Here is a 23,668-nt window from a genome sequence, read left to right as displayed (position 1 = left end):
GAATGTGAGTGATGTACAGAATCCGCTAGAGATGCTGGAAATAGTTGTCAAAGTCAGCTGAAATACCAACATGTAGTTTCACCTTGGTGAGAGGAGCCTGCTTTTTTTTTTATTTTTTATTTTTATTTTGTGTGAACAGTTTAATTAACTGTTTTTTTCTGAACAAGGAACGGAAATGGGATAAACTCATTCAGAGATGAATCTAAAACAGAGCTGATCTGAAAACTTTATATAGCATAAAAATACAATGTGGTGTAATTCAAGTTTTCAATATCATACCAATATCCAATGGGCAGAGCTGAGGGTATACGTGCAGCGTTTATTTGCAATTGCCTAGTAGTCAGAGGTTTAATTTTATAACTTTAATCATCTTTTTTTCCTACTAGCATTTCAAATAGCTTTATCAGAAAGAGGAGAAAAACTCCCAGGCACTGCAAACCTTCCGCCCAGATCTGTGCATGGGGGACATTTCTTTTAGTCAGTAAAGCTTGGGAAGGGAACCACTTGCTAGAATCAAACCAGAGGTTGTAATAACAAGAAGACAACTAGACTAGCTTCCTACCTGACAGTTACTTACCAGCACAAGAGAATAGAGTTACTGGAATTGAAGAGAGAACAAGGTAAAAAAGGATTAGTGTTTCACATGGCTGTCTGTAGGCAATGATATGGTATTTTTTGGAAAGGAAAAGGGAAAGTGCATATTAACTGCAACATGCTGTATGAAGAAGCTGAAAGTCGTTCCTCCATGCCAATGCAGACCAGCTCCTTGGTAGCATTCATGATCACAAGGGGAGGCTCCAACACCGCAGCTAACGCTGATTCTCTTTTACCTGATCCTCCTTTTTTATCTCTGAAGATAGTACTTTTCTACAATACAAATGTAGCTGTTCAGTAGTGTGGTACTACTAAATTATCTAATAGTTTCATATAGTTCAGATATAATTAAGTTCTATGCTGTGTGGTAACTCTAATGCAAATACGGTTCAAAGGGAGCCCCTTTCTTAGCACAGAGGACTCATGAAACAAGATCTGCCTGTGTCCTGTTTTTCACTGGTGCCTTGTGTCGCTCCAGTCATTTCCATGAATGTCTGTATGAAGTGAGGAGGTGGGTAAATTCACATGAGAATGAGAGCAGCTGAGGACAATGTTGTGCAGATCAGTGAATATGCCACTGGGAGGATCCAGGACTCTAAAAACCTCAGCATGCGCAAGAGTTCAGTTAAAACACAGTCTGTGGTGGCTGATCATTTTTTCAATGTGTTTTAGATTGTGTTTAAAGTTTGTAAACCTGAGATAAGGTTTTGTAGTCAAGGTCAATCGAGATAGCCCTTAGCATAGTATGTTAACAACAGAAAAGGTTTTTATTTTGAGTGTGCTATTGCCTGTTACTGAAGAAATAAATATTTGTGGTTTTCATTGCCTAGAATCAGTTGACAGCAAAAGGTTTTATCAAAGTGAGCTTAAACTGTGGGCAATACTTTCTAAAACCATAAATATGGAGTTTGTTTTTGATATACTTATCTGTAAAAAAAAAGTCATTCTCTACTGATACGCTGCGTGGAGCTTTTCATGCCACTTTACTGTGCAAATGAATAAGAAGTGAAGTTGACATTCAAAGGCAATTTTTATTTCTACCAGCCTTTTAATTTATGATCTTAAGCACTGGTTTTCTGTAAATGTTCAAAAATATACGCAATCTCTTTCACAGCTGCAAAAGTTTTTTGAGATATTCTTCAAAAACAGTTCTCCCCAACAAGCCTTCAACAACATGAAGGAAGCTATAAACAAACTTCTACTTATAACTGAGGTCTTCAGTGAATCATCTGCCTCAGGACCAATTTCTTTCAATCAGTAAGTGACTTGCAGTGCTCATTGCTATGCTATTGTCAAGACAGCTTCTTAGTACAGAATAAAAATTGTAGAAGATACACGACTCAAAATAAAAAAAAAATCCCCTCTTTTTCATGCTTCCTTACAAAGTAAGTATGGGCTACACATAGTGAGTAAAACTCTTCAATATCAACAGTGTTTGTAGTTTGTGAAAAGGTTATGATGTATACTTGGGACCAGATGCTGTGTTCTGATGAAGTGTTTCAGGCAGCACAAATGAACAGAAATCACTCACAATTGGGTTGGTCCTTATATATGTAAAGCTGTATTTCCATTCAGTGAACCTTCTGTCATATGTCAAATATTTAATGTTGGAGTGGCCCAGACAGTTCAGAACTGGCTGCAGCAGGCAATCAGAACAAGAGACACTGTTGAATACTTTATGAAATGTACCTTATGAAACACACCTAGGCAGAAACAGTCACATTTCTGCAGGTGTTAAATCATTGTAGTCACTTCTATTAGAATGTTACAGTCCTTACACATAAATCAACCTTTATTATGTAATATTTTTATTAATTAAATTTAATAGTTGTTCTATCTATGTTATGTCATATCCCTGACATTTTTATGATAATTGCTGAATAAGTTACTATTTATTACATTGATATGTTTTATAAAGCTATTTGAGAACACAGGTGTTTTAGCAGCAGTAGTATAAAGCTCATTATTTGACTTAGACAAGCTGAAAATAAAGCTTTTATTGTGAATGGAGAGGGCAACGAGGAGTGGAGGAGTGCAACACGGATGAAACTATTCTGACAGTGGTCCAAACTCTAACTTCTTTTACTAAGGCGATGGATATGACTTGTTTGTATAACACAGGACTTTAAGTCTTAGAGCTCCTGGCCCTTGCCTTTAAACATCCCCATAGCTGCAGCACAAACCTTTGGCTTCAGTGAGCCCAGAGAATTTCACCATCTATCGCCCTCCAAATGCCCTCAAACCCTTTGCAGGACCTCATTCTCATCAAAAGACATTTCCTGCTCCAGCATAGTTCACCTCCTTCTCTGTTTTAAAAGTCAACCATATAAACACACTATAATATAACATATTTGTATGGTATATACACTGTTTACATCAGCTCACAGTCTGACTCCATCTATATTTAATGCCACTGGTTTTTCTTGAAATTTTTATTTAGTCTGTATCACGTATTTTCTTTTGATGTATGTGTGTACGTTGTGTGCATTCTCTGGACCTATGTGCCTATGTCACTGTAGCATACACGGGGATGTGGTCTAGTGGTGGACTTGGCAGTGTTAGGTTTATGGTTGGACTTGGTCATCTCAAAGTTCTTTTCCAACCTAAATGATTCTATGATTCTGTATTTCACGACAGTACCTAATCTCACTGTGTCTGATTCTGATTGCATATTTCAGATGCAGCCAATGTTTCCAGATGCTAACTTTTGACATTGGATTCGGCACGTCCATGTACCCAGTAGTTCTTGAGGTGAGAAAATCACACAAATTATTGATCAACCCAAAAATTTTACACCAAAAATAACAAAACAGGGAGACCTCTTTGATGGGTACCTTCAAATCTCTAAGAAATGTACAAATACATTAGTACTAATTTTGCCTAAAAGTGGACAGCTGCTGTGGGAGAAGCCAGTTTTTAAGGGACAGAGTTCCTCTGATGAAGTTCACCACACCATTGAAGCACGCAAACCTTCCAGTTTTAGCATTAGAGGACTGTCACCCTAACTGAATATCAGGGAAAAAAAAAAGAAATCCATAGGAAACACTACATAAAAGTAGAAATGGATATTAACTGTACTAGAACAAAGACAAAGGAAGTTAAAATACCACAAATGTTTTTAAATACAAATTAAATTTCTCCATGAATTGTACTGTACGTTTTTAGTTAATGACCTGCTTTGACCTCCACTGTCTTGCCTGCTTCCTAGATGGTCCTCAAGGCCCTCCAAACCAGAGAAATGTAACCTGTGGAATAAACTTCCTGTGCCAGTTTTGTATCACTCAGAACAGTCTGGGCAAAAGTAAAATTTGCACTGGTTTTCACCTTCTTATTGCCCCTGCACACACACAAAAATACATACATACCTAGGCATATAAAATCTTTGTCCATTTCTATCATACACAAAAGGCAAAAAAAATTAATAAAGATATCCAGGGAAATTACAGAACACTTCTAAAGCTCATCCTTAGTTAAAATCTACTCAAGTCGCTTGTGCAGTCAATCTCTCCATCCTTCACAACAAAAAGAAACGTAAATCCTTTAAACTCAGAGGAGAAATGGAGATGTGAAAGTCTTCACAATTTAAAAAGTCTGTGAAGGCAATAATTTTAATTAGTCTGACAAGACTTGTTTATCTAATATAAAAAATGAGACATCTCATAACAATTTAATAATTGTATTCCAGACTGTAAAAAAATTCTCATCGAAGTTGATTAATAAACTAAACATAAACCATCGTGTTTAACTGCCTGTATAGAGTCTCACCTGTCAGCCATGAATGTACAGTAAATCAGTAGGGTTTAATAGTTTCTTATGAAAATACTAATTACTCTCAAAATAATAGTTGATGATTGCTATGACGTTTGACTTTGAAAACTATCCCTCAGAAAGAATAGCATGCACACAGCCCATACAGCTAGAAGTTATATTTGTTTATGCTAAAATACTAATTTATTCATATTTTATAAATATGAGTTTATCGATTGTGTTTATACATTGTAAAACTTACACTTTCACCTGTAGTAACTTCTAAATACCTGAATTTTGCAAGAGTTATGTTAACGTATAATCTGACATTTTATATTTTTAATTACATTTCAAATCAAACAAAAAAAAGGTCTCACATGGAATGCAATATTGTACTTAATCCACTGGAGGTCAGCAAACATTTTGGCGTGTAGTTCTGACAGAAACTTTTGACTACAGTGCAGTTGTCACAGAAAATCTGACAAAAAAAGTCTGCCAATGACACCAAGCTGTGTGGTGCGCTTGGCACGCAGGAGGGAAGAGATGCCATCCAGAGGGAGCTGGACAGACTTGAGAGGTGGGCCTGTGCAAACCTCATGAAGTTCAAGAAGTGCAAAGTCCTGCACCTGCGTCAGGGCAATCCTACGAATTAACGGAGTCTGAGTGATGAGTGGATGGAGATCAGCCCTGTAGAGGAGGATTTGGGAGTGCTGGTGGATTAAAAACTCCAGGGGGACCCTAGAGCAGCCTGCAGGAAAGAACGGGACGAACACTTCATCAAGGACTCTTTGATCATTGTAATGATAGGACAAGGGGTAATGGTTTCAAATTGAAAGAGGGTAGATTTAGATTAGATATTAGAAAGAAATTTTTGACTGTGAGGGTGGTGAGGCACTGGAACAGGCTGCCCAGAGAAGCTGTGGAAGCCTCCACCCTGGATGTGTTCAAGGCCAGGTTGGATGAGGCTTTGAGGAACCTGGCCTAGTGGAAGATGCCCCTGTCCATGGCAGGGGGCTTGGATCTAGATGATATTTAATGTGCCTTCCGGCAACTCCCCTCCCCCCCGCCAAAAAAGTGATACAACATTTTTTTGTATTATGATCCAGTCTGTTTTATTAGTGTTATTATGACTTTTTTTTTAATAAAAGGTTCCAACTGGGTATATGTAGTTACGAGAAGACTGGACTTTGTATTCAAACTGTAAATTCTTATATTGTTTTCCAACAGGTGCATGAGAACTTTGACTTTCAAGATGAGGATGAATTGAGTATTCAGGACCAAGCCTTCAAAGAATTGCTTTTTGAAGATACTTTTAAATTTCTCTTATCTAATGAATCCTCAACATCCAGTTTAATAGAAATTTTACAAAAAATATATGGATCAGCTATGAACAAGGTAGTTCACACCACCTTTTTCGTACTATTAACTATTTGAAAATATTTCATACTAAACTGTATGCCTTTCTGAAATTGTTGGTGCCAAGTTCTGGAATAAATAATGTATTTAATCAAAATTACCTATTACTGAATTCTGGGGAATAAAACTATAATTATATTGAATAATCAAATTTTCTTTTATAAAAATTCCACTCTCAGATTATATCATTACCTAAAGTGCAGCACTTTAAAGATATATTTAAAACTTAAACAAAGTAAGTTCCTCACCATTTTTAAAATTTTTTTGGTTTTTTTTTTTAATATACAGGTTTGTGTGTTTTCATAAACCTAGAATTGAATAACTCAGACAAGTAGATTCATGAGCATCAGAATTAAAGTGTGTTTTTCTGAATGCAAGATTGAGTTACAAATTTTTCCATCTCTAAGATCTGTATAAAGTTTACATCACTAGTGAAAACTATTTATGACAAGCTGGAATCTCTTTTAGCAGTGTTTTTCTTTATCTGGGCACTTTTAAGGGTGCATTTCCTGCAAGACTTAAGAGACTAAATAATCTATAGGACTTCTACCTCTCAGACAGATGTGACTAAGACAAGGTCATGGATTCTGAATTTATGACAAGATAAAGCAGGAAGCCTTAGACATATGCACATGTGCTATATGATTTCATAATCTTTGTAGGAGGTCAAACCACATTTCAAACTGTCCACTTGATTGTCTGCACTTTATGCATTCTCTTCTCATGGTAGTTTCTACGGGTGCTTTTCTACACAAAGCTAATGCACAGTCTGCTTTAATCTAGAGTGAGAAATGGGAAGAGCTGTCAAGGAGCTGGCTTGACATGACTTTGAAAGATGTTAGGGCAAGTCGAGAGCTGTCGTAACTTGTTCTTCTGGATCACCAAGGGGATTGGGATCTAATAAAAGCACATTGCTCTCCATGTGTTTTCACTGGAATATGCTGCCCTTTCCTTCATAGGATGTGACTTACCACACAGAAGTTGAACAATGTCTGTCTTTAGAAGAGATAAATTCTATGATTACTTTCATAAAGGAGCTGAAGAATATTGGACAATTTGAGCTGGTAAAATAAAGAGGGTTTTGTTGTATTTTATACCTATTTTACATAAATATCTTAATTTTTCTACTTCATTACAATTCTTTGTTGTTTCTGGCACATGTATTAGGCTGGATAGACAGGGAAGCAGGGAGATACAGGTTATACTGATTTTATTTTGGGAGATTTTTGGAGTTTAGATTAAAAGAGTAAAAGAAGTAAAACAGAATCTGAGCTGAAGATTCATTGAAAATGATAGCTAACGCAGAAACAGAGACCAGAAAATAGAATGAAAGGAAAAGGAGGAAAATTGTGTAGATGGCTAATGAGCGGCTAAGAAAATTGAGTGATAATGAAGCAAAGCAGGCATGAATGGAAAACTGGAGAGTACAACACTGGATCACGACCAGAGGATTGATACAGATGAAAAACAGACAAAAAAAATCAGGCGGAATAAGTAATATGTCTTCCTGTTCACACTTCAAATGAGTCTATTTCTGGAGAAGAATAGAGATGGAGGAATCATAGAATCATAGAATTATATCAGCTGGAAAAGACCTAGAAGATAATCGAGTTCAGCCTTTGTCCCAGTCCTACTAAATGATTCCCCGCAACAAAACATCTACCCATCTCTTAAACACCTCCAGGGATGGTGACTCAACCACCTCCCTGGGCAGCCTGTTCCAATGGCTGACAACCTTCTCAGCATAGAAATTCTTCCTAATATCTAACCTGAACCTCCCCTGGCGCAATTTAAATCCATTCCCCCTATCACTCTCCACGAGGGAGGATAGACCAACCCTCAAAAGGAGTAACAGTATCTGTAAATAGGCATGACAGATAATGAGTAGAAGGACTAGTATTTGGGAAATAAGTGATCTGCAACTAGATCTGTTATTCAGAAAGTCAGCATGATGTCAAGATTTCTTCTAGACCTCCTGAATTAGTATCAAGGCTGGAGACCAATAAGGCTTTCTGAAGAAGAATTGAGTGTAATAGGTCTGGAAGTCAAATCAGAGGCAAAGGAGTAGGACTTCCATGTCAGTACTAGTAATCTTGACTGGCAAGGCTGGGTAAGACAGTTGTTTTCTAACCATGTGGGAAGGGGCATTAATATATAACCAATGCATATAGACACTATCTTCTGACAATTTCTCACTTCTTTGCATTTTATATGTATTATAATGTGTAGTTTCTAATCAGTTTCTCTCTTCTCAGCTTTTCCCTTCCTCTGCACCCAAGACTCAAACTTTACTGCAGGATTTGTATCACATAGTAGACCCAATGAGGCAGCTTGGTTCCGTCCTGACTCTGCATTGGCTGCTTTCCCGTTTACTTGAACAATTCCAGCTCATGACTAAAGAGGCACACACAAACCTTTCAGAATGGTAAGATAGCTATTATATGGTATACTGAGGGTAGCCTCTCACATTATATTAATTGCAGGAGCTCTAATGAGCATCATAAAATTTAATTCTTCAGTAGATGTAGGTGGACTTCCAACACTTGAGATGAAAGTCCATCATCCCATCATGATGCAGAGTCTGTCATTCTGCCATTAGAGATGCAGCTGTGTTTCTTGACAGAACAGTTATTCTAATACAGGGGACTCTGGGTTAAAAAAATAATTGGAGCTACAGCAGATTTTTTCTAAGAAATATGAAGTAAATTAGATTATAGGGTGGAGTTTTTTTTCTGAACAACTGTCAAGTGAAAATTAGGAGTGCTTACCAGAGTCTGGTAAAGACAAGATTGTCTTTTGATTTATTCACCATTTAAAAATAAAACTGTAAAGAAAATCTAAAATTTCAGGTGATGATTTTTCCAAAAGAAACTAATAATTTTGAGTGGCTCTAAACTTTCTGTCTGGCAAGAGACAGGTCAAAGAGCATAATACTCTGGGAAGTTCATTTTAACTCTTTGAAAAGCTGGAAAAATATTGTAATGACAAGGTTAGATCCATTGAGCTGCTGGGAAGAAATTTTAATTTTCAGAAGGAAGGAGGGAAGGAAGGAGGGAGGAAGAGAAAAAAGCTGTGATATACTATATGTTTAGTTTAAAATTTGTAAAAATATATTTTCTATGGTCATTTTTGTCATGGCTAATGATGTTTTGTATACATTTATGCCAGACTTTTTTTACTGACCACAGGCATATATGATTTTGCAAACAAGGGCTTGGGAACAGAGGCACGTTAGTCAATGTGTGTGCTTCATTCCACTGAGTCTTAAGTTAAATGAGCAGAAGACATTATTTTGTACATCTTTTTTGGAGAATGCTACAGTGACTATGTAAGATGTCTGTAAGATTTTTTAAGTTTTAATTTTCTTCCTCATTGAATTGGATGTGGCTTTCAGCAAGTCAACAATCATCTTTACCTTTGATTCCTTAGCTATAAAGTGGAGCTTATACTTTACCACTGTGCTAGGTAACAGTTTTGAAAATACACATTTCCATGAATGTGCTCGGTATTATTGTTGTTACTGCCGGCCGCCCTATGAAAAGTAACTTGAAGATGCAGCTGCTTGCATTCATTTGTAAGCCCTTGCCCCTTTGCCAAAATATTTGGGTTTGCATATCAAAGCATACCAACCTTTGGCAGCTTTCTGTTCTAATCCAAGCTGTGCCACTCACTCACTTTGAGGCAGCCCCTTGGCCTCGTTTTTTTCCTTCAAGCTGAACATTATTGTATGTGTATAAATATGGAGAAGTAGCATGACCTTTCTCCAGGGCATAGGCCAATCTGCTTCTTTGCGTTGTATTTTTCTGCAGTGGCTAAGCTAATAATGCCATTCTGTTAATTCACTGTATAAAACCCCCATGTGTTTTGACATTGCTAATTCATAATCTTCCACTCCTATAGCTACATGCATGTGATGGTGATGCATGTGTCAGATATGCATGTAATTATACTTAATTGCAAGGAAGAAAGAGCTTAGTAGAGATTACTCCCCAAATAACTCAGGTATGCGTTCTCTTTGAGCTTTGATAAATCTTTTTTTCTGACATTCCCAGCTTTGATGAGTTTGTATATCAGAACACTTATCCTGATTTTCTTCAGTTAAGGCCACGTTGTTTGGTTGATTTATTTAACAGTTCTTATTTCTCTGACTATGAAAACTTAGTATTTCCATTACAAAATCTAGTGATTTGCATGGCTGACTATCCAACCAGACAAGATACTTATGGGAAAAATAATGACTTCTGACTTAGATTTTGTACAGTTATTCTGTTCATTGATCATGAATCCACAAGATGGAGACAGGATTTAAAGGAGTTTCCTGGTCTACTTTTCTTAACCCACTTCATCTACATGACTAGTATTGAAACCTTAAATGGTATTAGTGAACTTTCTGAATTCCTTCCGCAGGAGGAGCAAGAAGAACTCTAGAATCTCATCTCAAACTATAATGAAATGGTTACAACCTAGGTGAGAATGACCATCTTAGATGTACTGATATAAGAGATGAAGAAGTTCTTTGAAAGTGGTGGAGTGGAACTACCTCATATGTGCACTGAAATCAATTTTCTACATTGTTTGTGCACAGTTTATCAGCCTTATGAAGTTTCAGGTTGTGGTATGACTAAGACATACCTCATTACTGTTTTTTAGAATAGGGGTTATGAAGTACAGTGACAAGTATGGTTGCCTGTGTCAGGGTAGCAGATAGAGAACCAGATGAGTGAAAAAAGCTAAACCTTCTGTATTTGCATAGGGCAAAAGTCTAAGCAGGTCAATAAAATTACAAATGCTTTTATGAAATCAACTGATATATTTGAAGAACTGTTACTAGCTTCTCATATGCAGGACCTTTTCAGGTCAAAATAGGAGTAGCAGCTCTCAAACTGAATTTGGGTGGAGATTAATTTCTTGGAGTTTAAATTGATTGTGCTCATCACTCAAGCAGTTTGAGAAACAAATGTGGTTCAGTCTATGGGGCAGAAGAAGACAACAGCAAGGAAGTTTGGATAAGACCACCGATCTGCAAGGGAAGGAATAAGAGACAGGGGGAAGAAGGAAAGGAGAGACAGCAGAGATTAAGTGCCAGGAAACTAATCCCTTTCTTGAGTCTGTAATTTTGCATTTCTCATTTGAAAATCAGCACAAGATAGTTCATTCAGCAAACTAAATAAGCTCATGGAAACTGTGACTGAAGCCAAGCAAACACCTTCAAAACAGGCAGCTCACACCCCTGGTTAATCAAAGAAAAAAAGTTGCTAATGATCATGACTCAACAGAATTATGTCCAGTGGCTACTCACTTTCAAGAGACACCTACAAAATATCATCTAAAGAAATAAAATTCATAACTCTAGTGAACAGTGAAATATGATGTCAAGTTTGACTTTATGACTCATTGAAAATTGCAGCATCCACAACTAACACACCCACCAGAGGTCCCAAAAGTGACTAGATTTTTTCCTTTGTATATTTTAATCTTATGAAAGATATTATCTGTATCTACATACCCTTCACTGTTTGTGTCTCTGATTGCTTAGACCATCAGAGCAACATTGCTCTTGCTGCTGAATCAGATTCCCAAAGAACAGGTTCACTGTCAATAGTTTGTGCTGTGCACACTGTACACGGTGAGGATCTTTCAAAGCGTATATTCATAAGCATGCGCTCACCTAGGGTCCCTGACATACAGTCATTGGTTTTATTAGAGCCAAGAGTAAAGTGAGTAGGCAGTCTTCATATCTGTGCTTGATAGCTCCTCGAAGACACCAAGTAAATAAGGGGACACTCATATAGACTAAGGTCCTTTCTTGAATAACAGCATGTGAAGGAAGGGATTGTGCAGAGTCCAAAATCTCGGCCGCTCCCTGCATGAGGAAGTGCTTCATAACTCTGTTGTTCCTCAGTTTGCTGACTACAAGGGGCCTGGACAGAGGAAAACTTAAATGAGCTGATGATTATAAAGCCCAGCCTTCAGCAGAGATAAATAATAGAATCATTTAGATTGGAAAGGATCTTTACGGTCAACGACCACTGAACTAACTCTACCAGCTCCACCAACAAACCATTCCCCAAGCACTTTATCTTCTACATGTCTTTTAAATACCTCCAGGGATGTTGACTCACGTTCCAATGCTTAACAACACTTTCAGGGAAGAAAATTTTTTCTAATATCCAATTGAAACTTCTCCTGGCACAACTTGGGGCCATTTCCTCCCATCCTATCACTTGTTACTTTGCAGAAGAGACTGACCTCTGGCTCATTCCAGCCTCCTTACAGATAGTTGTTGAGAGCAATAAAGTCTCCCCTGAGCCTCCATTTCCCCAGGCTAAACAAATCCAGTTCCCTTATGCTTCTCATAAGACTTGCTCACTAGAGCCTTCACCAGCTTCATTGTCCTTCTTTGGACATGCTTGAGCACCTCAATGTCTTTTTTTGTGGTGAGGGGCTCAAAACTGAACAGGGGACAATCACTTCCCTGTAATCTGAATATCTTTCTGGAAATACAGTAACCTGAGTATCTTTTTGTAATAAATACAAATTCACATTTTAATACTTTGATGTAATTAGACAGTTATGTGTATCTTAATGTTGTGTGATGATAATTGCAACCTCTTTACAGAATTGTCACGTATGGGTTAACCCATTCCTTTGGGAGTGAAAGCCTTGCAGTGGTGGTGACTGTCACACTCCTGAGGTGTCCTCTAGCTAAATCAAAGTGTGGCATTTTATACAGTTAAAATACCTTGTTTTCACCTTACAATAGAGTTTGAAACTAGGCAATCAAAAAGAAACAGTGGAGAGAAAAAAGGTATTTGGTGTTAGCCATTACCTGGCGAGCAGAAAGAAGGGTGCAAAATGACTTCTAACTGGAAAACAAATTCCCTAGTAGTTTGTTAAGTGCCTCCTTTGAAGGAGGTCATGAATGTGTATGAAATTAGGGTGGTGTCTAGACACTGAAAGCTCAGAACTACGTTTTTGTGCTCACACAGAAACACATGGATCTGCCAACTGCTTCTTCCCTTATCTCACTGAGGTAATAGAGAAATCTCTGGTTCTTTATTGAAAGTTTACCTTTGACCATGATTGACCTCAATATTGCTTTCAGCAGCTCCTGTTGAAATATCAGCAATGGCAGAGCAATATTGCCACTTGCCTTCCTTGGCACAGACAGTGACTTAGTGTCTTTCAAAATCCAGACTGCACGGGCAGCAGGAAGGCAGTGGGAAGAAGCTGCTTTATGAGAACTTCTACAGAAAAGAGTTAGAAGGAAAACATGGGACAGCTTTAAGAAATACTGTTGGACTTCTTGTCAACCAGAGGTCCAGTACATGGATTGTAGAGAAGCCTACTGTCTTTCTTCTACTAAGCTCCCAAAATGCTAAATGAAATAAAAATGTGTGGAGTTAGCAATATAGGCACTACTAACATCTTAATGAATTGTTGCAATTGACCTGTCTTTTTTCACTGACCATTTATGCATATACTCTGTATGTTGATCATGTGATTCGTTCTGAATTATCAAACAAATCAGAACTCATAGATGTTCAATTACATGAACTCATGCTAACTTAGGTACGGATATTCACCTTGACACAAGTTTTCAATTATTTTTAATTCTTTTTGATCAAAGTCTAACTTTAACCTCAAACGGATACAAAAACCCATAATACAAACAGTTAAGAGATATAGTTTGAATTATTTTATTCTTGACTATATCCACTCTTCCCAGAAATTCAGTTACATTTTGAAATGTATTTCTTGTTTTCTTTTATTATTTTGTGCTACCATTTATTATGGAATGTGTGTTTTGTGTCACATTCATTCAGGTAATGTTCATAACACGAAACCAGAAGGTTCATCTTTCCATGGAGAATATTAAGATACCATGTGCTCTGTGTTGCCATATAGAAATTTTTGAAAAAAGTTTAATGGTTTCCATTCCTTCCATTTATGTAGACATATGTCTGCTATTGAATTGACAGGAATTCTTCTCAAGAAAATGTGAATCCTAAGCAGAATGTTCTTTCTGATTTCAAGAAGAATCATGAAGGTAAGGGATCAGAGTAAGGTCTTTTAAGCATGGGGTTTTTTTAAGTATTTGTACTACTTCTGATAACATGCATGATTTAGATTGCATTGTTCTGCATTCCATCTGGAAGGTCTTCACTTACTACATGCAAAAGACCAGTTTCTTCCTTGCCTGTGCAAGTTGTTCTGCTGAGCCCATGAGCAATGTTCATGAACCTAAAAGCAAAGATCTCACACTGAGAAGAATATAAGTACACTAATTTTTACAATTAACACAATGAGAGTTGCTTCTTGTATAGGACTGTGAATCAGGCTTCGAGCAGAACATTATTAATTGTTTCTGTTTATCTTTCAGCATTGCATTATTCCAGCAAGCCTAAAGAAAGACAATGCAGTTATGGTAAGTCAAGGTCTTTCTAGACCACTAAGGGGGAAGAAAGAGATTACTTGAACAAATTTCTTGGGTTTTTCTGCATAATCCTTTAGTGAATGGAATGCCTGCAGGCTCTTGTGTAAAAGAAAAAAGTATTTCTGAGTAGCAAGAATGCTTATGAATCACTCAGTAATTGGACCATTATGTTAAATAAGCCTCAAGCACAAAGTTAAACACTACTATGTGAGCACATTAATGTGAGTATTCCAGCACTCATTGATCCCTTGCCGAGCTTTAATAGACTTTTGCCCCTTATTTCCAAGAACTTTAGCATACATTTGTTCTTGTGGAATAACCTTTAATCTTGTATGGAGTTTAATCAGCCTTGTAGAAGGCCAGTCTTCAACTCAATGGTGGAGTTTTTAAGAGCTGCTCGAGAGATGGAGAGTTCTTCTAAAATATTTGCTTGCAGGAAAATTTAAAGTATATTTAAAGATATATAAAGTTTGTTGGTCTTTGATGGGAGCAGTGCTTTCTGCTGCCTTCCTCCTCTACACATTTTCTGAGGGGTCACTTAATAAACGTAAAACAATTGCTCTGTGACAGAAAGGTTTTTCTACCCATTGAGCTTCATTCCCCCTCTGTAACAGATCTCATGATGCCTCCAGGAACTCCTTTGTGTCAATCAGAGGCCAAAGATGCTTCTGGACTGACTGACTGGCAGCACCATTATGATTGCATGATATTTTATTCTGAAAATATCTCAAATATTTTTTTTTAAAATTCCTCCTCATTTTTTAGCTAGTAGTCAGATAACCTTTCTAGGTAAGGCATACGGGATCTGGAGAACTGTTTATACGCATTTGTAGGATTTTTTTAAGTACTTCTGTGTCTCAATTTATAAACCTCTATTCACCTACAAATCTAGCCCAGATTATGCTATTCCACTGGAATAACTTCCTTTACATTTTAATCTGTGCAAGAGAGTGCTGAAATTGCCCTATTTTTTTTCTCAAGACAGATATTTCAAGCTAGAAAAGGCTCACGAAGAACTGCTTGTATCTTTTATGACCTTTTTAAGCACGCTTTAAGCCACAAGATTTTTCACATAATATACTAAAAGAGTTTCCATCCTAAAGTATTCTGGAGTTTTCTGAAACACCCAGTTTTAAACATATGCTAGAGAATATACGTGGAAAGCAATTTTTGAATGTGTAATTATAATGTAAATCTGAATCCAATAGGTTGGATTAAAATATTTGTCATAAGTGGGTTGCTGGCAAATAATTATTCTCATGAGTCATTTGGCAAACACTACAAAATAAAGGATACATTTGAGCAAATAGGATTTCATTGTGGAGAATTCATATACAGGGAAGGAGCTGGAATTTTTTGATTCAGGAATTTTAATAAAACATTCTTCCAACTGTACTGCAAATGACCCCATGGGTCTAGATATATCCATGTGACCTGTTCTTATGAACATTAAGAGTATGTCTAATTTATTTTGAATTTTATTGGCAATATACATAAACCCTGTACACAGGCTGGTACCTAAGTAGGTTATGAATTTTGGCCTAACTCTTCTTTAAGTTTCAGTTAACCAGCCGGAGACAGGATCTCCCAGACCTAATCCTTGCATTTTCAAAGACTTACTCAGACTTTGAGTTTTGCGACTCTGACTCAAGACGTTGGGCACTGAATGATTAAAATCCCTCTAGGTTGTAAAAATTTCTCTTAAGTGCCAACACAAAGTCCATTAAGACCTTGCAGCAGGATTATCGCTCTGAGAGTGACGAGCTATTAAAAATCTCACCACTGTACATGTTATCAACCTGCCAAAAGTTGCATGTTACTTAAAAATGTTCATACATTTCACAGTTTTTTCTTTGATGCCTTCTTGGAACAGATAAAGATACCCTGTCTCATATCAGGCAGATCTTCACCAGTCCACAGCTGGAATTGAAGCCTCAGTTTAACCCAAAGATCAAAGAATACTACGCAGAAGTCCCGTTTGACATGGTAACAGTGAAGATAGGAGCAGAACCCTCTAACTGTCAATGCCAAGTACATCTTGACGAGAAGAAAGGGCCAAGGTATGAGCAACAAAATGAGTGTGAAGCCTAAAAACGTCCTTACCTTTGAAAATATGTCAGAACATTACAGAATTGTTTTGTGTTTCCAAAAGCAGAGAATACCAATAGATTAGTCACAGGAAAGTTAAACTAGAACCTTCCCACCTTCCACCACATCAACACTTCTGCCCAACTTGGTGTCATCTGCAAACCTGCTGAGGGTCCCCTCGATCCCCTTGATCAGATCATTGATAAAGATATTAAACAAAACTGGCCCCAGTACTGAGCCCTGGGGAACACCACTTGGGGCCACCCACCAACAGTACTTAACTGCATTCACCATCATACTTTGGGCCTGGCCATCCGACCATTTTTTTACCCAGCAAAATGTGCACCTGTCTAAGCCGTGAGCAGCCAGTTTCTCCACGAAAATATTGTGGGAAATGGTGTCAAAGTCTTTATTAAAGTTCAGGTAAACCACCTCCACAGCCTTTCCCTTATCCACTAATTGGGTCATCTTGTCATCACCAAGAGTTACACCTTATCTGATCTTTTAGAGAAGTGTAAAGCTGGACAATAGGATAGAGAGAAAAGTCCTCACTAAACATCAACTCTGAGCACTGATTCATAATCATCCTGTTACTGTGCTCCCTGCCATAGTTTCAACTTTCGCAGCCAGCTCTCTCACAGACAGCAGCATGTGCCAGGAGCAACCTCAGTATGCATTTTGGACATGACTTGGGTTTGGATGCTAGGAGGGACAAAAAAGTGTTTATTTATCTGGTCAAGTACATCAGAACCAGAGAACTTACCTATTTACGTACTAGCCATGAGTGGATGGATAAAAGAGAGAGCAGGCACAATAATTCACTTGAGAGGAAGAATCCTTAATGATTACAGAACTAGTTTTTCTTCATGTCATGAAGCACCTTTGCAAGACACCATCTTTTGACTGGCTATGAAGCCGGTTCTTTGAACTAGAATGTGTGCTAACAACTACACAGTCTGTACAGTTATTCCTGATCTAATGCCTAATATACTTCCTGTATTTTCAATAAGAAATTAGTCTTGATTTATCATTTCAAAAAAAGTTCCCATAGAATTCTTCCACCCAACTTTTTAGCATATTAATGTTAACCACCTTGGCAATTAACATTGATACATGCAAAATCTTAAGAGATTTTTCCTTGCAAAAGGAAAACAGAATATTATTATATCCTTTATGCTGAAATGTAAAAGTACTGGATGTGCAGGTTCTGTGTCTTTCAGCATTTCTAATTTCCCCACCAAGGGAAGATGAGCATAGTCCGACTTTGCTGTCATCTGTCACTCTGAGAAGTTTGTCTGGGACTCGATCACATTTGGCAGGTGGACAATTTCATCTACAAGTTGACACCTCCGATCTTGTTTTGTCTCCCTTGTTATTTTACCATGAACTTGTTACCACTACCACTGAAGCTGTTTTCACTAAGCTTCGCTGTCACTATTTTGTCCTTCTGAAAGAATTTTAAACTGTTACAAATGTTATTTTTCACTATTTTCTTTGTTTAAAATTGTATGTCGTAAGAGAAAGAAAATGTTTGAGATAGAACCTTCAAGGATCAAATAAAGTTTAGCCACCATAGATAAAGCAGTGTGAATCTTTGTTGCTTTAGTGTTTATCCCACTTCTGTCTTGTTTTACCTACAGCATTGCTAACTACCCCCTTGGACTTGGATTGAACAAGGTCATCATTCTCATAACAGATGACTCCCAGCCGAGCCCTCAGGTTGTGAGCAGCTACAAAATCACAATTTATCGAGAGGACCGCCCTAGTTTGCCTCTGTTTGACGACTATATGATGTGTGGGTTTGTGCAGGTATTGTCTCTATATTCTTTTGCTATACAAATTAGTAGTTAATTTAACTGGTAAAATTAGGGTATATGGGCCAAAGTTGATGTAGAGCCAGTTTTGGTGAGATTAGAATCTAAGTTCTAAATCCTATAATTGTATGAAATACAGAATTTACACAGCATTTTGGATATAAAAACTAAGTCCCAAATAAGTATCTCTCACAGTTACTACGTATTTAAGAGCTCCAGGTTAATAATTCTTCTTCTGGTCAGCCAAAACCTGCCCATCAGAGAGTTATTGTTTGCTTGTGAGGAAACATTCCCTTTGTACTGACCAGTGAGTAGACTGCAATTTCATAACTATCTATCCATTACATTGGAGCCATGAAAATCCTTACATACATATATATTATTCTTCTTTATTCTTAATTTTATATTATTCTATTTATATTATTTATATTATTTTATTTTTATTTTATATTGCTTTATATATTTATATATATTTGTATGTATATATTTATTTACATTTATTATGACAGTGTGTTTATCAGAGTTCAAGACAAATGCTGCCAGGTAATTTATGAATGAGAATTGTTTATTCCAGAAGACCAACAAACACAATGGAAAACACTCACCTTCAGAAGGAAGGGATGATTGACACATCACATTCATCCAAATATAAGTTTGGGAATGCAAATAAATCATTCCTAACAAATATGCAAATAAATTCTTCCTAACAATAATCTGTAGGAAGCAGTGGGTCTCTTGACTAAAAAAAAGGGTTAGAGTCTGTCTGATAGGGCTAAAAAGGGGCTGAGTAAGGGAAGATCAGGCTGAATTAGACACAAAATTAGAAGAAAGATAATGAAAGAAAGGAACAGTGAAGCTTTAGTTAGTGAAACTATGGTGATAAAGATAATTTTTATATGGTAGAAAACCTTGGACACAGGCTGGAGCAGAGCTGTTTGGATTCCAGAGTTTGAGGACTAAACTTGTTGGTACTTGATACAGTGGCAAAGGCAGCCAGTTCAAAGAGGGAAGTGACATGGTAAATCATAATCAAGGGCAATGCTTTTGTCTGTGGGATTTTAGGCAGGTTAGAAGGTTGGGAAAGTTCGTTTTAAATAATAGAGCACCCAGGAGGAATGTATTTCATCATGATTAATTCTGCAGCCAGGAAGCAGGATTTTCAAAGCTATAGTGTTGAAATTGTCATCCATGTTCATGTCAAATGTCTAACATCTTTATTTATCTTCTCCATGAAGAACCTTATATACCAATATATTCTTTTTGTGAAACTTCTTTCCCTTCCTTAGCTTCTTTCTATATACTGCAGAAGAGGTTGGAAGACCAGGGTGGGAGAGCAGTGTATTTTATATGTTGGGACAGATCAAGATAGATATTTTTTTTCTCCTTGAGAAGTAAGCACTAGGGCTTAAAACAGGAGCCAATAAGATTAGACATGTTGATAGTAAGTTGTATGTTGACAATAATTATCTCTGTCTGCAAATCAGAACTGTCAGAGATAATGTTTGTAGTAGTCATAGCCTACTGACTGCTGATCTGAACACCTGATTATGGTGCTGTCTGGTCTTCTACCTATTCTTTGTCTCATCTCTTACACTTATCTTCAAGCTCAAAAGGTCAAGGACCATTTTCTTGCTCTTTGTGCTTGCTCAGCACTAGATCTAGTGGTTGCTACAGCAAATCAAATATAAATAAACACATATAATACTTGAGATTTCAGTTAAGCAATTTGCCTGACACCTTAGGTGTGCATTAGTATGAAAGGGGGAGTAGCAACAGGCTGAGACGGGGTTATATTGCTGGGAAAACACATTGGCTGAAAACATGTGAGGAAAACTCCTCTTCTTGCCCAATTTTGGGCATGTGTCTGGGTGGAGGAACAGGAATTCAACCACATACACATCCTCCCACACTAGAGTTTACGCTGCTGTTAGTTTTATTATAGCATTTATGAGACTGAGTATGAATCTTTGAAGCACTGTGAGGGCAAAGAGATCTAGAATGATAAAAATTAAAATGTTTTAGAAGTTTCTTTTGACTGAGCTTGGCTTGCTGCTCATCTGCAAATATCTGCTCTCTAACTAATATAATTGTTCAGAGCTAGGGAGGACTTCAGGAGTTTAGAGTAACAATGAGATGAAAAGCATTCTTGTGGTATCTAACGAGGGCTGTGAAGATACAGTATGAGCTTCTAAAACAACAACACTTTCTTTTAGATACATTAAAGGCAAACTTATCAGAGAGTGCATTTAAAAAGCAAACAAAGCCTGGAGCGGGAGATAGAAATGGCATTGTAAAACACTAAAAAGCCTGCATTTTTTTCACTTTTCCCTGTTTGCCAGAACATAATTCATTACCTTTTGCTTAGAGTGATGGGTTTTTATCAATACAAAACTCAAGTCTTAAATGGCATCATTACATTCTGCTTTTCGTACCAGGGAGCATTATGCACTCTTGCAGGGTGGGTTAATACACCCTGATCAATGGCATGAATGCTTGTTCACTTAGTAACAAGACACCTGTTTTAGGAGCAAAGGGATAAATAAGGTGTGAACTGATGGAGTCTCCTTTGGACACTTGACTAGGCACAACTGGGAACCCACATGGGGAAGGAAAGGTCACTGACAGTGGTGTGGTCTTTCTCACAGAAGGCTTCAGTTAAAATTCTGATCCTGCGACTTGTTTTTTCCTGACTTTCTTTCATGTTTAATCCCATTAGGATATTCAGGTTTCACTGCAAGATGATACTATAAGGAAGATTACAGTAAAAAAAAGAGTGTGTGAGATGCTCTTTACAGTCTTCTAACAGTTCTCATGCAGTCGAATAATCCTGGATTAATTTCAAGGCTACTAAGTTAAGAAATGTGTGGTTCCAAACCTTGCAGCCTCTAAAAATGGAAAAACTACTGTCCTCTCTACTTTTTGATAGCAGCTAAAATATCCTTGTTAAAACCAAATCAGCAGTGAGTAAATTGTGGCATCATTACAGCACCTTCAGCAGGTTTGGTTGCCCTTCCTTGCGTGTTCTGCCTTCTGGCAGTATTGCTTGGACTGCAGATGGGGAGGTTATTGATTCATGCTTTGGCTTAGTTTTGTACAATTGTTGACAATATTCAAATTAAGTGTCCTTGAGTGAAGCGGTGCCATTTCATTATCAGCTGTGAAGCTGTGATACCAGGATAGGCAGAATACAAAGCAAGCAGCAAAAAACAGTGAGCCCTTAAGACAGGCATATCAGCATTACCCTTAAGTGAAAGATCCCAGGCTACATGCAGACTGTCATAAAGGACAAAAATATTTTATCATTCTTGTACTGCCCATTATCTTTAAATTGCAAACAGATTTATCTATTCCTCGCTTGAAATGTGTGGATGCTACCTCTTTGATCGTTAATCTTTGCCTAGTTACAATCATGGAAAGTAGCTGCTGATGTGCTTAAGGAACCTTGTTTGATACTGTGAACTTTTGTACCTATAGTGTCCTGCTGCCACATGTTTGGGGTTCTTTGTTTAGTTTGTTTTTTCTGGTACTCTAATAATACAGTTACTTAGTTGATTTTACATTTGCACGTTTAGTAATGGATAGCTAATATTACATTTTAGAGCCACAGCGTGTATTATTCACTTTGTCTGTGCATTTGCACAAAACATGAAAAAATACTTTCCAGAAACAGTGCAGTGCAGTGGGATGGCCATCCTACAGCTCTCTCAGGTCTGACAGAATGGATTTACAGGAGAACAGCTTTAAAAACTTTACTGATTTTTATACAACATCTGCTCTGGCAGGGGTTTTGGACTAGATGGTCTTTCAAGGTCCCTTCCAACCCCTGACATTCTGTGATTCTGTGATCTTATTCTTAAGCATTATTAACTCCTATATTTTTATAAATCCTTTTATTTTATTAATTTCTTAGAGTCCAGAGAGCATAAGAAATCCAACAGAGCTGATTATGAGATACTGGTATAACATTGCTGACTGCATAACACCAAATGGCGGCAATACAGCTGGCAACAAGATGCCAGCAACAAGATGCTGATTTCTCTTCCTGTCTACTAAACTTCCACTGATGAAAAAGCAATTAATACATAGGACTAATATAATAGCTATATTTAACTTTACAATGGTCTTTGAGGGGTAGAGGTGAAAAAACTCTTTGGAAAAAAAGAAGCCTTTAAAAAATAAAAACACAAAGTAATTTTTTAATGTAAAATATGATAATACCTTTTTTTTTTTAGCTCAAGTTATAAATTTCCTAACGAAAATTATTTTAGTTATTTTTAAACTGTGTTATTACAGTTACAATACATTTTTACAAGTAAAAATGTGAATTATAAAAACATGGATTATGTACTTTCACATAAAGTTTTTGAAGAACTTTGCAAATATTAAATAATGTCTATAAAATAAAAATAAATCAAAAAGAAAAGCTTAGCTGAGAAACAAAGAACTTGCTCTATAGCAGGACAGGCTCGAAGTACATTAGTATTTTCTGCATTTTCCATTAGCTGCATTAGATTCGGTATCACCCCCACTACAAATGACCCATCTCTTCTGTCCTTAGGACACTGCGAATACCATGTGCCGACTCTGAGGCTTTGCAGTGCTGGTCTCAGCAGCAGCTAACCTGGCGGTTCTGGGTTTGAGTGTCTTGCCTGAAAACACACAGAAAGTGCATCTCTGGAACTGAGTATACAGCCTAATTATATCAGCGAGCAGACTGTATCTTATTTGCAAAGTTAGCTTACTTCCCTTTCAGAGAGTAAAAGAATATTCGTAATAGGAGTGATCATGTCTTTCATTCTTTAGTCTTTTCAGATCTAGAGCTGGTGAGAATTTGTTTCAGTGGTTCTGAATTTTTCAGAAAACAACAGAAAATGCCCCAAACTTAAAAAGAATAGTTTAAGTATTTTTTTCTTTTTCTGATTTTTAAAGCTGATTGTGAAAAAAAAAATAATGGAAAGAATATACTTTCTGCAAAAGAAGATGTTTTGACTCAAAAAAGAGATTAAAATTTGAGATTTGTATTAGCATAACTGTTAAACCAGAGATTTTACCTATTGTGCAGTCTAGACTATCAACTGTTTTCAAGGACAGAGCAGCTGACACAAGCAAAAAGTCCACCCACTGTCAGAACTGAAACACTCAAACCTATACTCTAAATTTTCTTTTTTCCAGGAGCTTAAGCATCCCTTTCCCTGCCTGCAGCTACTCATGAATGAAATGAGAGAACTTTTTCTATTTTTTTTTAATCGACTAGTTTCTGGGATAAGGCAAGAGAAGGAGTAGGTTCAGGGTCAGGAATGAGCAGCTGGACACAGAAGAGCAGCAGTAGGTGCAGCTCAAGGCAGCTCTTGCTTGCTTCATGAAAGAAACTCACATCAAGATTGGGTTTAAAGCTCTTGCAAGTGAATAGTTACTGCTGTGCAGAAGAAAACAGAGGTGACGTTTTAAATGAGCAAGAGCTTCACGTTTGGAAATTGTAGGAGTGATTTGTGGGTGAAAACACAAAAAGTGCAAGAAGTACATTTGCATTGCTATTAAACTATTAAATAAAGCATAAACTATTTTGGGTTTT

At 37.1% G+C, this 23,668-nt stretch overlaps 1 protein-coding gene across 1 annotated transcript in view; it reads left to right on the top strand.

The window, feature by feature from the left end:
* CPED1 (cadherin-like and PC-esterase domain containing 1) overlaps positions 1–18,091 on the top strand; it is a gene marked incomplete at its 3' end in the record, with an annotated part of 79,129 nt that extends 61,038 nt beyond the window's left edge. The window contains exons 7-16 of the mRNA XM_009875073.1: positions 1,709–1,851; positions 3,273–3,345; positions 5,569–5,736; positions 6,717–6,821; positions 8,013–8,182; positions 10,165–10,224; positions 13,740–13,807; positions 14,141–14,185; positions 16,068–16,254; positions 17,923–18,091. Coding sequence (XP_009873375.1) covers positions 1,709–1,851; positions 3,273–3,345; positions 5,569–5,736; positions 6,717–6,821; positions 8,013–8,182; positions 10,165–10,224; positions 13,740–13,807; positions 14,141–14,185; positions 16,068–16,254; positions 17,923–18,091 — 1,188 coding nt within the window. The remainder of the gene's footprint in view (positions 1–1,708; positions 1,852–3,272; positions 3,346–5,568; positions 5,737–6,716; positions 6,822–8,012; positions 8,183–10,164; positions 10,225–13,739; positions 13,808–14,140; positions 14,186–16,067; positions 16,255–17,922) is intronic.
* Between the last annotated feature and the right edge of the window lie 5,577 nt (positions 18,092–23,668).

The sequence above is a fragment of the Apaloderma vittatum genome, unplaced genomic scaffold (assembly GCF_000703405.1).
Source record: "Apaloderma vittatum isolate BGI_N311 unplaced genomic scaffold, ASM70340v1 scaffold5468, whole genome shotgun sequence".
Lineage (NCBI taxonomy): Eukaryota > Metazoa > Chordata > Aves > Trogoniformes > Trogonidae > Apaloderma > Apaloderma vittatum.
The sequence above is the reverse complement of the archived record's forward strand: the minus strand, read 5'-3'. Positions and strand labels throughout refer to the sequence as shown.